This window comes from Camarhynchus parvulus, chromosome 6 (assembly GCF_901933205.1).
Source record: "Camarhynchus parvulus chromosome 6, STF_HiC, whole genome shotgun sequence".
Classification (NCBI taxonomy): Eukaryota; Metazoa; Chordata; class Aves; order Passeriformes; family Thraupidae; genus Camarhynchus; species Camarhynchus parvulus.
The window spans coordinates 1127428-1144818 of record NC_044576.1 but is presented as its reverse complement, the minus strand read 5'-3'; the positions used below and the strand labels follow the sequence as shown (position 1 = coordinate 1144818).

At 45.8% G+C, this 17391-nt stretch overlaps 1 protein-coding gene and 1 non-coding gene across 8 annotated transcripts in view; both read left to right on the top strand.

The window, feature by feature from the left end:
- Nucleotides 1–745: 745 nt before the first annotated feature.
- CCAR1 (cell division cycle and apoptosis regulator 1) overlaps nucleotides 746–17391 on the top strand; it is a 32588-nt gene continuing 15942 nt past the window's right edge. For 2 of the 7 annotated variants that reach the window (XM_030950924.1, XM_030950922.1), the window contains exons 1-12: nucleotides 986–1117; nucleotides 1695–1813; nucleotides 8976–9148; nucleotides 9799–9843; nucleotides 10523–10555; nucleotides 11530–11723; nucleotides 12628–12742; nucleotides 12814–13003; nucleotides 14770–14902; nucleotides 15175–15336; nucleotides 15818–16043; nucleotides 17016–17129. In XM_030950924.1, coding sequence (XP_030806784.1) covers nucleotides 1741–1813; nucleotides 8976–9148; nucleotides 9799–9843; nucleotides 10523–10555; nucleotides 11530–11723; nucleotides 12628–12742; nucleotides 12814–13003; nucleotides 14770–14902; nucleotides 15175–15336; nucleotides 15818–16043; nucleotides 17016–17129 — 1458 coding nt within the window. In that variant the 5' untranslated portion in view covers nucleotides 986–1117; nucleotides 1695–1740. Of the gene's footprint in view, nucleotides 802–985; nucleotides 1118–1692; nucleotides 1814–8975; nucleotides 9227–9798; nucleotides 9844–10522; nucleotides 10556–11529; nucleotides 11724–12627; nucleotides 12743–12813; nucleotides 13004–14769; nucleotides 14903–15174; nucleotides 15337–15817; nucleotides 16044–17015; nucleotides 17130–17391 lie in introns of those variants that run through there. The other 5 variants (XM_030950920.1, XM_030950917.1, XM_030950918.1 and 2 more) reach the window with 4 other exon arrangements.
- On the top strand, nucleotides 16433–16496 carry LOC115905479. The gene has a single exon (XR_004060864.1). It is a non-coding gene; the product is annotated as a small nucleolar RNA SNORD98 (small nucleolar RNA).

Genomic DNA, 17391 nt, shown 5'->3' with positions numbered 1-17391 from the left:
CTCAGGATTTTATTCCATCACCAACTTCTGTTTTTAATGGCAATGTAACGCGTCAAAGTCCTATTTTCATTCACGAAGTGCTGACAGTGTCAAATGTAGGTAGGAATTAATGTCTCTTATCTCCTTCAAAACGAACTCTTGTGAAAAACTATTTATGGGATGGAAAGCTGTTTGTAACAAGCCAAGGGCAAGGGTTCGATCAGTGCCTACGTGAATCGGTCACTCAAAGAGCTGGACTCGACGATCCTTTTAAGTCTTGTCCAGCTCAGACTAAGAAAGAAGAGAAATTACTCTTGCCCAGAACTCCTGAACTGCTTACTGCACTGATCCTGGCTGCAATCGCCGCCCCAAAGCATCTTAAGAGCTTTGATGCGTCTGTGGCGCGTCTGCTCTGCCCTCACCTCAGCCGACCCCTGTCCCCCACTGCCCAGCCGGAACGTGCGTGCCGGCTCCCGGGGGGCCGCGAGGGGGCTGAAGGTGCCCATTTCGGGCCGCGATGGGGCTCCGCGGGGTGTGTGTGAGCACTGCCAGCCCTCGGTGGGGCGCAGGGGGCCCGCGGAGAGAGCCCCGGCAGCGCCGGGCCCGCGGCGCCCTCAGGGCGCTCCCGCCGCAAGATGGCGGCGCCGCGGCCCCGCCCCGCCCGCCTCGCCCAAGATGGCGGCGCTCCCCGCCCCCGAGCGCGCGGGCCCCGCACGCGGCCGGGCCGGGCGCGCGCCGCCTCGCGCGGTCGCAGCCGTGACGTGGAGCGGGACAGAGGCGCATGCGCGGGGCGGGCGGCGATGGCGGCGGCGGGGCCCGCGCGAGGTACCGCGGGCGCGGCGCGAGGGGCCGGGGGGCGCGCGGGGCCGGGGCTGCCCCGGAGCGGGGCCGGGCCGGGCCGGGCCGGGCCGGGCGGGGGCCGCGGGGCCGAGCGGGGCGGCGGCGGCAGCAGCGCGAGGAGGAAGGAGGAGAAGGAGGAGAAGGAGAAGGAGGAGGGGGAAGGGGCGGGAAGGCCCCGCTTCCCGCCCGCCCGGCCCGGCGCCGCCGCCTCCGCCTCCCTTTGCCTTTCTCCCGTGCGGCGCTTTCCGGCCGGCGGCGGGGCCCGCGCACGCGGCCGGGAGCGGAGCCTGCCCAGCGGGTAAAGGAGCTCGGGCGGGCCCCGGAGGCGGGGGCGGGCGGGAGGCGGCGGCGCCGGTGCGGGCCCGGCTCGGCCCGCGTGGTTCCCGGGCCCGGCCCGGCCGTGCGGGAACGCGAGCGGCGCCCAGCGCTGCCGGGCACGGCCACAGGAACAAACAGCGAATATAAACTCTGCGTTCGCACAGCCGCCTGTCCCTCGCTGCCTGGGAACGCGAATGCGCTTTTGCGTCCCATTTCCAAGAAGTGGGAGATGGCGATTGGGCCTTGGGGAAATAAAATAACTTGCCTTACAACTTTCTGTGTTCCCCATGCGCGACGCATGTTGCTCACCAGCCTTTAGGGATATAAAACTAATATTTCGAGACTTTTTTTTTGTTTTTTCTTTTCTGGTTTTGAGATTTGGTGGTTTTTTGTTTTGTTTGTTTTGGTTTTTTGTTTATGTTTGTTTGTTTGTTTGGGGTCGGTTGGGGGTTTTTTTGGTTTTGGTTGTTTTTGTGGGGTTTTTTTTTTTTGGCCCAGAATTAAAATAGCCTGCCGGTATTTGTTTCAAAGACTGCAGCTGCGCTTTATTTTACTAGATTGCAGTTACGGAAGATAGACACCCGGGCGATTCTACCTTCTGCCATGGCTCAGTTTGGAGGACAGAAAAATCCCCCTTGGGCTACTCAGTTTACAGCCACTGCGGTGTCTCAGCCAGGTCAGTTTACACTCGGTGTTTGAGCCCTGACAGCTCGGGGATTTGGAGATTCCATACTTGGCTATGCACTTCAGAGTGGCACGATGCTGACTGACTCATTTAGGCAGTTTAAATCGGGAGATTTTTCCCACAATGGAGACTTTAAAAGTCATTGCCTGATGCTCTCTGTTGGTTTTATTTGTTATTTTGTTTTCTTAAGGGATGTGAGTAAAATCCCGTGTGAATTTGTGTTGATTGTTTCAGTCAATAAACAACATATCCAATTAGTCATACTCCAAGATGTGTAAATCAAATTATCTCCTATTAAATTACATGGTTCTGGACTAAACAATATCAGCTCTAGTAAAGTGTTACAGATTTCTTAAGCGCTGCCTGAGTTTCATTTCCTGGGCAGCCTGAATCAATGTTTACAAGCTATTTTATTAATTTGTTTTATTAATGGATTAGATATAATCCACATACTGGAAAGTTCTCTGAAATTTGTTACTCGGGTGGGAAGGGGGGTATTTATTTTTTGATGCTGAGTTAGAATTCAAAGGTCCCTGTAACCAGAGGTATTACCCTAATAATGGCAGAGAGTTTCCTTTGATTTAGCTGAGAAGTGTTATTAATTGCAAGGCACTGGTTAAAAAACCTGTCTGGCTCCATTTGCACGTTGGCTTACAGCACAGAAGGTTTGAGGCAAGGATGTGAAGCTTGATGCATGATGAATTTTGGTGCTTCCATTTCCAGTTCTGGAGCGCCTTGTGCTTTTCTTGAGTACAGAAATTTGTGAATTAAGTGTTGGAGTTGTGTTGTGCAGCGTGAGGAGAGCTCAGCGAAGCTCAGAAGGTTCTGGGTTTGACATGAAGTTCATGTCACAGCTCCCTTGTCAGTGGCGGCCTGGCAGAGGTTGGGAGTGTGTGACATTTTTGGAGGTGCATCTCTGGGCTGGGAATCCTTCTCCTCTCCTGACTCAGTTCCTTCCCCAGGGTGAATCCTGTGCCTGCAGTGTTTCCCATGGGCACTGCTGCACCCACGCTGTGGATCCCAGGGAGTCACTCACAGCCCTTTGTCCCCTTGTGCCTTTTCCTTTCCCTCCATGCCCTCCCTGCTCCTTCCCTACCTAAACTGCTGCTGTCCCTCAGCAGCTGCCCACAGGCAGTTTTCCTCTGTTTCTCTGAATAGCTCACACTTCCCTTATCCAAATGGCTCTGTCTCCTTCTGTGAGAAAATCCCTAACAGCTGGAAAGGGTTGGGAATGTGGAGAGACAAACTTTGCTTTGGTTCTCATGTCAGGCTGGGGGAGGCACTGGAGCAGTCAGAGAATGGGAGCTCCTGGGCTGGATTGTTCTGAGGCTTCAGGAATAGTGGGGGAAGGTGGAGAACCAGCTCCATAGCCTGCTCCAGAGGGAAAGCTGCACAAAACCTGCCAAGGGGAGGAGCTGCAGTCACCTTAGAGCTTGCTGAGGTGGGAGCAGGAGGGGGGTGGATGGAGCATGCATCACCCTCTGAGCCCTTTTCTTGTGCCTCTGCCTGGGCCAGCCACTCATGGGCCTGCTTAAACTAGATGAGGTGCAGATGTAACTGGGATGGGACTGCTACATCAGTTGCTGTGAGAGATTTTTCACCTGCAGCATCTGCAGGGGTTTGTGGCTGTTCATCTGAGCCAGCAGCACCTGACTCAAGCAGGAGAGCCACTAGAGATGTAACATTTGGTTGCACTTTTACCTTCTTCTGTGCTAGCTCCATGTTCCTTCCTGTTCTGGTGTCGTCCTCACGTGTTGGTGTCCTTTCCTGTTCCTGCTGCAGTGCAGGCACCGTGTCTGCATCCTCTTTCTTCCCCTGAATCCAGTCCCTGGCGTTCTTCTGCCCAGCTACTGTTTTAAAGTACACACTTGTTCCCCTGCTTTTTTAATTTTTAATACATACAAAGAGCACAGGGAGCATCCTTTGGAAGGTGAGCAGTGCTCTTTGGCACTGCTGGGAGCTGAAGAACAGTGTTTGTGCTTGAACTTGCCCCTTTCAGAGTGAAGTTGTGACCTTCCAGGGAGGCTGTACTCCCAAGGAAGAGGTGCTGTCAGCTCAGGTGTGCTGACCAGCCTCACCTGCTGCTCACCTGTGCTGCCCCCAAGAAATGGTGCAGATTGGCTTATCCTTGTGAACCTCAGTGTCAGTAAACTAATTTTAAAAGCATCCTTTCAGAGGGTTGGCCAAAGCTGTTACATGTATTTATGCATGCCAGCTGTTTTTATCCAAGTGCCAGGTTCCTTCTCCAGAGCTTTGAGGTGCTTGGGTATGAGGGAAGGAGATCTGGATTCTTGTGACACAAATAACATGATAAATAGGTTTTTTTCAAGCTGTCAGAAGCAGTGAGTGATGGTGTCAGAAACCCAATTTGATTATTACAAAAAAGGTAGGATCAGTGTTGGGGGTGTGTGGTTTTCATTGTTTTGGTTTTGGGATTTTTTGGTGGATTTTTTTTGATTTGCTGCTGTGGAGGCTGTGTTGGCCATCCCTGGTGAAGAAGTAACTAAATAAGTTACAGCTCTTAATTGTTAAGGTGTGGCACACTGGTTGTGGACTGAGGGCTATGCAATGTCTGTGATCCCTTTGGGAGAATTTATTTATTACTCTCTGTGGAATTAGAAGAGGGATGGGCAATTCCAGGTGCCAGCAGAGACGGATGTGTGAAGGGAAACTCCTACATAGAACACAGTGAATTTTTGTCTGCTCCTCATCTCATGCTTTTGTGCATCACAAGACTAAAACCAGAATAAAGCCCCCACCGTGGTGGTTAAGCATTGTTAAAGAATAAATTGAATCATGCCTACTACAGAAAATTGCTTTAACTTGCATAATGATGCAAAGGAGAATTCCCTCCTCCTCTCTGGCTCTTCATTTTTGGCACCTCTGTGGTTTGTGTCACAGTGCTTGCCCTGTGCTGTTCATGGGCTGTGATGAAAAGCCTGGTTTTATAGAGCTGTGCTGCTGGAGGAGTCCTGGCTCTGCTGTGTTCTGCCTCATTGGTGGTGTTGTCCGTGCTGTGTCAGGATTTAATTGTGTTGGAGTTAATTAATTAACTTATTGTTATTAATAATTTATTTGTAATTATCGATTAGCTTATTATTAATAATAATTAAATAAAAGAATCAAGTTAGTTACTGAGTGGTGCAGCTGATGGAGCTTGGTCCTGTTTTGCTGCTGGCCCTGTGGGGTGGCTGCAGCCCTGTGCAGGGACAGGGTGAGGATGTGCTCAGTGTCATCCCCTGAGGAGCAGGAGCTGGCACAGTGTGCTGCTGCCTCTAAGCACGTTTGTCCCATGGCAAATAGGCTGAGCCTGCTTTCCAGTGTGTGCCTGTTCAAGGAGTGGTTTTGGAGTGGCTTGTGTGATGTTTGTATTGCAAGTGTGTGAAGCTTAAAGAAACTTGCAAGGCCAAGGACCCAATCTCACCATTTCTGACAAGTGTGAGCAGTGTCCCAAGCCCTACATAGGGTACTCTTTACTGTAATTCTAATAAACCTGTGTCACTGGCCAAGGGGACATCTGTAGCTATGTATTTTGAAGATGTTTCCCTAACTTCTAGGGACCTTCAGGGTTTAGGGGTAGGAAGAGGGACTGCTATAAATGCTGTCTTTGTGTTGGTTGCAACAGCAATGTCCATAGGCTAACCCAGAGCTGCAGCCTGGGAGCCCAGCTTCTGTGTGAGCCCTTCCAGCTGGAGGTGCCACACAGTGTTTGGTGCCAGTGGGGGTTGTTTGCCCTGCATCTGAAGGAAGGCATCTCCATCACTACTTACTGAGATGATTACAAATCCTGAGAAGCTATTGTTTGCCACTGCACATGCTTGTGGCAGTCAGATGTGAATTGCAGACTCAGTCTGATTCATTCTCTGTCTCTTGTTTTTCTGTGTGATTTTTCCTTTTTGTTCTCTTTCTTTTTTTTTTTATTTTTAACTAGTAATGCAAACTCAGTTGCCTAATTAATTGGAGCCTGTTTGACCAAGACGAGTACACAGATGAAAGGCAGTCAGATGAAAGTCCTGGAATACTTTGGGGCAAATCAGTGGGAACAAGATCCAGCTTTGAAAAAGTTGTTACTACAGGTGTTATCTTGTGAGAGGATCTTGGCTGCCTTTTGTCTTTGCCCTTTCTCAGTAGGTTGATCTGCAGTGTTGTAGACTATAGATACCCAGTTAATATTGAATGCTCAAAAAGTGACAGTAGAGATGGCAAAATTTCTTGGTTTTCCTTAGTTGACAAAATGGGATAAGGGTCTTAGGATGGGCTGGGAATTGCTTGAGATAATTCTGGGTTATGCTGAAGTGGAAATTGCCATAGTGAAGCTGAAGAGCTGAATAGTCCCAAGATCTGGTTTTGGGAGTAGGCATTTTTGTTGGTACACAAAGTAGGAGAAAACTTGTGAAATTTGCTTTTGGTAACACTTCCCAACTCCATCCCCCTGTGCTGGAACAACATTAGGATAGAACTTTGGACTGAGTGACAATAGCTGGCATGGTCACACATGTTCAAAGGTAACAGCATGCAGCACATTTCTGCACTAATGGGAATTTCTGCTCGGCATGTGGAAGTCAGAGGAGAAAGATGAATGCATTGACTGAGCCAGCAAAGTGTTACAGCCAAGAAAAGTGAAAGTTGTCCCAGGATACAGCAGCAAAGCTTGTAAATTAAATTTAAAGGTCTGTTTAAGGTGTGTTCTGTGAGACAGTGGTGAGGATCCAGTTGAGGGTGTCCTGCTGGATGGTCCAAACTGCACATTCAAATTGAAGCTGGGTGATCAAGCAGGAGGCAAGAGGATGAAGACAGTGGAGGGTTTGTCAGGAGAGAAGCCTCAAATTTTGTTTGCTGGCTTCTAAAGGAATGCAAATTTTGGAATTTTCCGGGGGGGGAAAGTTAATGATATGCTGTACGCTGCAGAATGCTTGATTTCACTTTTAAAATACTGATACTTCCTGGAGTGCTTATGTGGCAATATTTGATACAGATCATAGTGATAGGAATTATTTTCAGTGCTGTTTATGCATTTTCATTCCTGTTTCATTCCAAAATTACAAGATGATCAGTGCCATCAGCAAAGACTGCTCTGCTGGAAAGGGCACTGTGGTGGGAAGGGTGACATTATTCAGGACCTCTTGAGGGGGTACAGCATTATTTGTGGTAACAGTCACCAACTACAAGCAGGGTTTTCCTGCATCCCTGGATCAGGAGTGAAGGGTTCCCTTTGCATCAGTAAGAACAGCGTGGAGCACAAACTCTGCAGGAATACTGTAAATCTGTTCCTCATTCCAGTGTGTGTCTTTGATGGCCTGGGAAGAGAGAAGAACCTTGTTAGTCCTGAATGTTGCTCAGTTCTGAAGATGGCTGGCTGACCTGTTTTTGCTGGCAGTTGTTTCCCTGCCCGGTTTCTCTCTGGTTTTATTTAAACATGTGGACTGGACTGATAGTTTAATGAGGTGATATTTGATCATGCAGCTGCCCATAACTTTTTCAAAAACTCCTGCCAGAGAGGGAGCAGGTTTCCAGATAGGTTTGCAGTTTTTTGCTGAGATTTGCATTTTGCAGGGCTCTTTGTCACCCAAAAGATCCCTCTGTAAACCTTGAGCATACCTTGTTCAGAAGCATAGCCTGTGCATAGCTGCTCCTCATGATTTGTTTATGTTCTGTGGTGAATTAAAAGCCGGCATGACAATAAAAGAAATGAATCTTTCCTCCTAGGCAGTTTGAGTCTGGGCAGCACAAACCCCTCCTATTAAGAGCTGCAGAGAGCTTGAGTCCCTTACACATGCAGACTGATTAAACTCTCTGTTGTTCCAAGGCTGCTCCTTCTCCACCAGCCCCCACTTCACAGGGCACAAAGACAGCACTGAGTGAAGCAAAAACTTGGTGATTTCAGAGGACACGTTCCATAAGCCTCTGTTTCACAGATGCTGTTACAGTAAAGCTTTCTCTTGCCCTCAGTAGAATGCAATGTATTAATTTACAGAGCAGCAATCTTCATTTGGCTCATCCAAATGAAGGTTGTCCAAGGAAATACACGGGGGTGGGGGTGGGTGCAGGTGGGGATGACAACAACAGAGCTGGAAAATCAAGAGCAGCTCCAGAGAAGGAAGTGTAATGGTCTCTGCTCCTCTGCTGTGGTTCACTATTGGTAGATGGATTTAGAAGGAAAGCTTGGTAGATCAATTTTTCTTCTAAATTGATCTACCAAGCTTTTCTTCTAAGCTTAGTAGATCAATTTAGAAGAGATGCTAGCAGGATGTGACGCTTTGTGTTGAATTTGGGAAGTTGATTCACTCTAGGGGCGTTGAGGGGTAGGACGGTCGGGACGGACAGAGACGGGAGATCTCTGCAGCCAGGTCATGGAACTTGTGGTTCATTGCAAAGGGCCTGGGGCAGGGCCCTGCTGGGAGCTGCCAGCCACAGCTCAGAGCAGCCTGAGAGAAGAGAGGGGGAGACAGGATGAGAGAGTAAGAGGGTAAGAGAGCGAGGTTCCCGTTACAATACAATAAATCTTCTTCTGTGTTGAATATTCTAATTCTCACTAACCACTCTAATACAAGATACAAATCCTAGAGCATTTACATACAGCCTATAAGAATCATTACATTACCATTCTGTGTTACATTTTAAACCCTAAAAACTCCTCTTTGGGCCCCTTCTGCCAAGCTGTAGGGTCTGCTCTGACCCTTGGAGCTGTCTGCAGGCAGAGGGTGTTATTTCATCAAAAGGGGATCACCTTCAGTTTGGCTACATCATTGTTTTTCAGTTCTTCAGTAACTAAGGTATTTCAAACCTTGCTTTCATTTCAATCTCGCTTATAGTTTCTATATTCTCAAAATCTTTTGCCAGGCAATCATTTTTATAAGGCTTTCCTGTTTCATCTTCCCCAACATAATGGTCTCTGCTCCTCTGCTGTGGTTCACTATTGGTAGATGAATTTAGAAGAAAAGCTTTGTAGATGAATTTAGAAGAAAAGCTTGGTAGATCAGTTTAGAAGGGAAGGCAGTGGGATGTGATGCTTTGTGTTGAATTTGGGAAGTTGTTTCACCACCTCGGTGATCTTGGCCGAGGCCAGAGCATCACGCGCACGCGTCCTGCGTGAGCCGGGCGGGCTGCGGTGCTGCGGGCGCTCACCGGCCGTGTTCCCTCCCTCTGTCCACAGCTGCCCTGGGCGTGCAGCAGCCCTCGCTGCTGGGAGCCTCCCCGACCATCTACACGCAGCAGACGGCGCTGGCAGCCGCGGGGCTGACCACGCAGAGCCCCGCCAACTACCAGCTGAGCCAGAGCGCCGCGCTCCAGCAGCAGGCGGCAGCCGCGGCCGCGGCCCTGCAGCAGGTAAAGCACCCACCGCGGCCGGCGCTGCCCGAACTGCGGCCGGCTAAAGGACCCAGGAGGAAAGGAGAATGGCAAATGGTGAACATCGCAGTGTGAACCTGTCTCTTATCCATGGCGGGACGGGGCGGGGATAGATAGCAGAGGTGGAATTAGGGGGAAGTGGGATGTGGAGGAGCTGATTTTTAGCCCTGTGGGAGAATGGGGTTGCTGCATCTAAACTGAGAATCTCAAATATCTCCCACCTCTCTCTCTCTCTATATATATATCCTTTATGGGATTTTGCATGATTTTGTAATGTGCCCTTAAATACTGGCTTAAGCGTCAGGCTTAACAAAAATTGCTGACTTTAGCTAGAAAAAGAACATCAGGGCCCAGTCTAAAGGCTCAGAATGCTTGTTATGAAAATTATATACATTGATATTATGAAAATTATATACATTTGTTATGAAAATTATACACATTGATATTTTGAGAATTATATACATTTGTTATGAAAATTATATACATTGATATTATTAGTTCTTTTAAAATTAAAATTGTTAAATATTAATTGTTTTTATCTAGAACTCGCTAAGCAGGTAACTTATATTTGCTCTTACTATGGTAATAATTCTCCTGTTTATGAGATATTTTGCTTTTATCTGTTTCAGCAATATTCACAACCTCAGCAGACTCTCTATAGTGTACAGCAACAGGTTTGTCTGATTCTTACTGTGTACATCACAAATAACTTTAAAATAATGTTGATTGTGTGTCTTGTAGGATTTGTCTCCGAAATCATCCTCATGTGGGAAGTTGTTAAAGAAACTTAAGTAACTTAAAGAAACTTTGTGTGGCAAAAGAGAGCTTGAAGTTCATAAACTTGGAAAGATGTATGCAGAATGGAAACCTGCCTACCTTCCTGCAAAAGCAAATTTTAGAAATACCTACTGTTCCATGTGTAAATGATTCTCTGCTGAACTTTGCTCCAAACAGGGCCGTGTATTTTAACTGCTGGAAAGACGCTGTCCAAAAACGTTCCCTTTTGGATTTTATTATATCTTCGAACTTAACAGGATTTTTAAAAAATAATAAAAGTACAAGGGAATTACATGCCTAAGCTGTTCCAGCTGCCAAAATTTTTTTGGTATTGCTATTAACTTTCAGTTCAAAAAAATTTAGTGTTTCTTCTTTCTGTATAAACCTGGGTTATACAATCTCAAAATTAACCCCACAAGCACAGTTCTACAGATGTGCAAACTGCTGAAATGACCAAGCCCTAAAGGACTATTAACTGACTCAGATTAAGCAAAAACTCTTACTTGTAAAGAAGAGGTAGAATTGTACAATTTCCTTAAGCATATAAAATTAATTTATAACTTTATTTATTTTAAGTTGCAGCAACCTCAGCAGACCCTTTTAACTCAGGTTAGTTTGGCTTTATTGTTTGGTCTTCATCCCCAAACACAGATAATGCAAGAGTGCAAATTTGTGACATCTTGGTATTTTAATCTGTAAAATGAACTAATATGAATGAACATTTTATTGGTACAGGTTTATTTTATCCAGATGTTAAAATATGCATAGCCTTGGTTTCAAAAATTAATAGCAACCACTCTTCCTTAATCTTGAAGGGAACATGTGTGTTGATTATATTTTAATTTTTTTTTGTTTGAACTTCAAGTGTCCATTTGTTTTGCAGTAAATAACAAATGGGGAAAATCTTTCTCTTCTTTGTGAAGGAATTTAATTTCCTGTATTAACAGTATGTGTATAAAGAGGTCTAAAAAGAACCTTGCTGAGCTTGACGGGTTTAAAACATGCAGCCATTTAACACATTGCAAATTCCTCTAGTTCCATTTTCACTTGAACTTTTAAACAGGCTTTAAAAAGGTAAAAATGTTTGACTTGATTTCATTATCTTAGCTGTGTTCTGCTTTTGTAAGGGAAGTACGTGACCTGTTGAGTTAGGGAAGGGTTTGTGTTTTCCTCAGCCTTTACTGACTTCTGATATTCCAGGTGGGATATAAATGCAGAATGACCTCTTAAGCATTTATTCCTAGCAAAGCTGGGAATTCATCTCCACTTCAGGCCCACTGTATGGGTTGTCTGTAGACAGTAATGCAGTCTTCATGCTTTTTGTCTGGACAAGGTACATTTTTGGGGGAAGCTGACTCTAGTAAAAAAGAAGGATAAACAAAACCAGTCTTCATTCAAAGTAAGAAACGTATCATCTTCAAAAAAACAACAACCTGACAAAAACCACAAGAAACTTCCACTGTCTGAAATGTCTGTTCTAGGTGCTCTAGTCAGGTTAAACTGCAGTTTGTGTGGCTGCAGGAGCTGCCCCCTGGCAGAGTGGCAGCCGTGACAGCACTCAGCGTTCTCTGTTTTGCCTGCAGCCGGCGGTGGCGCTCCCCACCAGCCTGAGCCTGTCCACGCCCCAGCCGGCGGCGCAGATCACTGTGTCCTACCCCGCCCCCCGCTCCAGCCAGCAGCAAACCCAGCCCCAGAAGCAGCGGGTCTTCACTGGAGTGGTCACCAAGCTACATGACACCTTCGGCTTTGTGGATGAAGATGTCTTTTTTCAGCTTAGGTAAGCTGTGAATGCTCACCTGCAGATGTGATCGCTTTGTGAGCATCACTTTGTGATGCTCTCAGTAGTCAAAGGTGTAGATGGTTGCTCACTAATTCTGTGTGCATTAGTGTGTTGTTTTCATTCAGCAGTGAAAGTCAGAGAGGCCAATAGATGTCTGAGGTACTTTGTGGTGGTGTTCACAGGGGTCCCAGGAAGAGGGAAGAGAGACTAGGATCTGACTCCATGTTTCAGAAGGCTTGATTTATTATTTTATAATATTAAAACTATACTAAAAGAATAGAAGAAAGGATTTCATCAGAAGGCTAGCATGCAAGAAGTGGAATGATACCAAAAGCTTGTGTCTGAGAGTCTGAGACAGCTGGACTGTGATTGGCCATAAATTAGAAACAACCACATGAGACCAATCACAGATGCACCTGTTGCATTCCACAGCAGCAGATAACCATTGTTTACATTTTGTTGCTGAGGCCTCTCAGCTTCTCAGGAGGAAAAATCCTAAGGAAAGGATTTTTCATAAAACGTGTCTGTAACAGTACTTCGTGTGAACTTTTGAATTTTTTTTAATACAAAGCCCAAAGCTGGGAGATCCAGAAGTTACTTGATTCATATAATAGGGAATGACAGAATTTGTGGGTGATTAAAAGCACAAAACCTGCTGTCTGCATGTCTTAACTTGGTACTGTTTGGGGAACTTTTCCCTTAGGGCCAAAGACGGGGAATTCCTAAGTTCCTGTGCATACCTGAACTGAAGCAGGTAGCACTAATGCTGAATTTGGGGGTAGATGCTCTTCCTGTAAGCTTTTTTTAATGAATCTTACCTACTTTCTCACACCTTCAAATGCAACATGTGAAAAACCAAGCTAAAGAAGCCTCTCACACACATTTTCTGTAACATTTGCAGCGCTGTTAAAGGCAAGACACCTCAGGTGGGTGACAGAGTTCTGGTAGAAGCTACTTACAACCCCAACATGCCATTCAAATGGAACGCCCAGAGGATTCAGACACTGCCCAACCAGGTAGGTGTGGCTGCAGGTGCCAGGGGAGAGGCTCAGCCTGAGCTCCCTCCTGACCCTCCGTGTCTCCCCAGAACCAGAGCCAGGCGCAGCCGCTGCTGAAGACGCCGCCGGCCGTCCTGCAGCCCCTGGCCCAGCAGACCTTCGGTGTGCAGGCCCAGCCACAGCCACAGTCCCTGCTGCAGGCACAGATCTCTGCAGCCTCCATCACACCCCTGCTCCAGACACAGCCTCAGCCACTGCTGCAGCAGCCACAGCAGAAAGGTGCTCCTTCAGTGCACGCTCTTGGGGGTCACTCTGGTGGGAGCAGTGAGGGGTGGGACGGACGGGACGGATGGAGATGAGAGATCTCTGCAGCCAGGGCTGGGAAATTGGGGTTTATTGCAAAGGGCCTGGGGCAGGGCCCTGCTGGGAGCTGCCAGCCACAGCTCAGAGCAGGCCCGAGAGAGGGAGAGGGCATTGAGGTAAAGAGAGTGGTAAAGAGAATGGGAGAGAGAGGTAAAGCGAGAGAAGGCAAGAGCATGGTAAAGAGGATGAGAGAGTAAAAGAGATGATCAGAGAGTGAGGTTCCCCTTACAATACCATAAGTTATCTTCTTTCCTGAATATTCTAATTCTCACTAACCAATCTAGTACAAGATACAAATCCTATAACATTTGTGTACAGCCTATAAGAATCATTACATTACTATACTGTGTTACATTTTAAACCCTAAAAACTCCTCTTTGGGCCCCTTCTGCCAAGCTGTAGGGTCTGCTCTGACCCTTGGATCTGTCTGCAAGCAGAGGGTGTTGTTTCATCACCTTCAGCCACCCATACCATCGTTTTCTAGTTGTTCAGTAACTGAGGTATCTCAAAGCTTACTTTCATTTCAATCTCCCTTATAGTTTCCATGTTCTCAAAATCTTTTGCCAGGCAATCATATTTGTAAAGGCTTCCCTGTTTAATCTTCCCAACAACTCTTGTGCTCAGTGGGTGATGGTTACTTTCTTGTTAATCAGAGGGTGGAAGTAATAGCTGAAATAATATGGAGAGGACTCTGCTGAGTTTTTGAATATGTCTTCCTGCACCTTTGTGCAGTGCATATTGCCTGCAGTTGCTTAGAAAGCACCTGGTTAGTGAAGTCCCCATGGACTCCTGTTCATGTTAAGATTTTTAATCTGAAAGCAAATTCAGTGTAATTTTAGTTCTTTCTCAGACAAGTTGGGGAGTTAAAAGTATTAATTGCACTGCAGTCCTTCAGCATCTTCTGCAGTTTTCCACAAAATCAGGTTTAGCACTTGTGTTCTTACAGCTATTGTTTCTTTGCTTATTAATTTCAGTTAGCCAGGTTGGCATCTGAGAGAAGAAACACTGCCAAACATGGCAAATCTAAAACAAAGGTTGTGAAGTCTCTGGAACTTTGAGTGGCTAAGGAATCAGTGACAGAAGTGATAATATTAGGACTGGTCTTAACACAGTAAAAGCAAGGGCAGAAGAACCGAAGCAGAATTGTTTTGCATAAATGCTTACTACAGTCTAATTAATCCTAGTTGTTCATTGGTGTTTAGTAACATTTGCTCCACTTAAATCACTTGGTTAAATGTCTCAGGGCAAAGAAATATGTGTTGAGGGATTGATGTAGCAGTATAATATATTGATTTAGGAATAATTTTTCAGGATGCCTGTTATTTTTATGTATAAATAGCCTTAAAATGAGGATTTCAGTTTTCTTTCAGTTCAATGAGTAGGTAGTATATCTGTAAAATAAGTTTTTGGAAAGGCTTAGCTCTTTATTAAGATGAATTCTATGTGCTTAGGTTATGTTAGCTTCCATCTCAGGAAGATGCTTTTAACCAATTTCACTTTGATAGAGTGTCAGCTTGCCTCAGTGAAGAAAAGTTCAGGTCTCTTGAGTTTCTTTGGGGGGCTGTTAATGGATAAATTTAAAAACAGAAAATGTTCACAAGTGAAGCAGCTGTAAGCAGCAGTGTTTGCCAAGCATAGGTGGTTGCCCCTATTCTGTATTGGTGCTGTACATTCTGTTCCAGGTGGTTTGCTGCAGCCCCCAGTCCGACTGGTTTCACAGCCACAGCCAGCTCGGAGACTCGACCCACCATCGAGATTTTCTGGGAGGAATGACCGAGGTGGAGACCCCATGCCAAACCGAAAGGATGACAGGAGGTGTGTAGACCAGACTGATCCAAGCATTCCATAAAGACCTTTCCTCACCCAGAGCTGAGCTGCTTGCTCCAGAGTGGGTCAGCAAGAGCCACAAGAGGTGCTACCCTTAGAAATTAGGAAAGAGTTCTTATCTACCTGAAAGTAAGGAGTTGTGCAATCAGTTTCTCTTGTAAAGAGACTCTGCTGAAACTTCTTCCCTTTTTTGAGTTGTGCTAGAAATCGTTTTGTGTTACCAGCCTGCAAAAATATTTGCATTCTGTGTGTTGTTTAAGTCGTGAAAGAGAGCGGGAGCGGCGCAGGTCCCGGGAGAGATCCCCGCAGAGGAAGCGCTCGCGGGAGCGATCGCCGCGGCGCGACAGGGAGCGCTCGCCGCGCCGGCCGCGCCGCGTCCTGCCCCGCTACACCGTGCAGTTCTCCAAGTTCTCCTTGGACTGGTATGTTCCTGGTGCCCCGTGTTTGCCTGCAGTTCTTGTAGTCATGGCACAGCTGCTGGGAGCTCTGCCAGCCCACATGTGTGTAAGGGATGATCCTGACTCTCAAGCTCTGCCCATAAGCTTTTTTCAATGAATTTTGCCTATTTTCTCCCATCTTTAAATGAGACATGCAAAAAACCTAGCTAGCCAAGTATATAATGGCTAAGAACCTTGTATGGTGAACTTGTTGGAGGTTCTGTGCTACTTTAGAGTGCTATTGCAAAATAGCTTTATTGCATTGTTTAGTGAATATTCCCTAACCTGAACTGGAAGAGCGTTTAATAATTACTTTTTTTAAACTTCATCCATGACATTCAAACGTCATATTCTTGAGGTTTTATATATCCAGCATCAAATATACAATGGTTGTATTGCCAATTAATATAGCTCTTGAGTTAATAGTTCTTAATTGCTGTATCTTGACGTGCTGCCTGTCTTCCAGCCGTAGCTGTGATATGATGGAGCTGAGGAGGCGGTACCAGAACTTGTATATCCCCAGCGACTTCTTTGATGCTCAGTTTACGTGGGTGGATGCTTTCCCTATGTCTAGACCATTTCAGCTGGGAAACTACTGCAATTTCTATGTCATGCATAGAGAAGTAGATCCTATAGATAAGAACGCTGCTGTCCTTGATCCACCTGATGCTGATCATCTCTACAGTGCTAAGGTTTGTGTGCTTTTCCACTGATACCACTCTTCATTAGGAATTTTTTATCAGTAGAGTGCAAAAGTGGATATAACTGAACTGAAGAAATTCTGCAGCCATTTGAGCAGAGTACAGTGTTTTAAACTTTTCAGTTAAAAACTAGTACGTAGAGCTTTAAGAATCACAACTGGAATTCAGTTTGTTTTTCTGTTACTAGAGCTATGCTAAATCTTGTGTTTACAGAGGGCTCTTCCGCTGTCTGCACTCAGTTGCAGTGATGTGATTATGGAAAGAAAGCCAGCTCTTGCAAGGTCTCTGAAGGATTTCTTAGGGAATTCATTTTGAGTAGTTAATGGAGTCCTTTTTATTCCTTCAATACGAACTTGATGGAAAATCTTGAAAGCAAGAAGGAGTGATGATGTTTTAAACCTATTCCATTGCTGAAATAATCTGTGGAAAAAAAGAACTGAACTCTTTCTGTGCAGTTTGTGTTGGTCTGTTTAGTGGTATTTTCTTTCCTTATTTCCTGTTCATCTTGATATTTTTTGTTTTGTTTGAAGTAGAATAAGATCTGTCTTTAACATGTAATTCTTCTAACACAGATTGGCAAAATCTCAGACCTATTCTAATGACAGACTTCAAATGGAACAGGTTTTAGGAAAATGTTTTGATAAAGGGGTCTTTCATATATGAATACAGCCCTTGATGCAGCATATTTTGATATTCAGATAGAGAGAGACTTAACTTACTTGCCTTCTGTGTACAAAAACAGTAAAGCCTTTGCTTGGGTATCAGACATGCTGGTTTTTCAGTTTGTGCAGAGCAAGAGCTGCCTTTCAGAAGGCTGAGCTTCAAAACAGTCAATAACTGAGAAGGAGCATCCTTCTGTTTAGGGTGTAGAGCAGCCTTGTTAAGTTTTGGTGTGTGTGTTTGTGGTGGATGTTGATCAGTTGTAGTGAGACCTTCACCAGACTGCCCTGACTTGCCCCCCAGGTGATGCTGATGGCTAGTCCCAGCATGGAAGATCTCTACCACAAGTCGTGTGCTCTGGCTGAGGATCCCCAGGAACTTCGTGATGGATTTCAGCATCCTGCTAGACTTGTAAAGGTAAATATGCTTCCATGCCAGACACTTTTGGCAATAAAGGTTGGTTATAGAGCTTTGCTGTTTTTGACAGTAAGAGAGGAGCTGGTAGACAGCTGAATGATAATTTCATTTTTCCTCTGAGGAGGCCTAGTTTATATGTCAATTCTTTTTCTACTTTATAGGAGCGTCACATTCACTGCTTTGTTCCACTTAGTTAAACTAAAACAATTAACTTTGTTAGCTGCTTTTTACAACCACTTACTGATTTTTTAAGGGCTCAGCT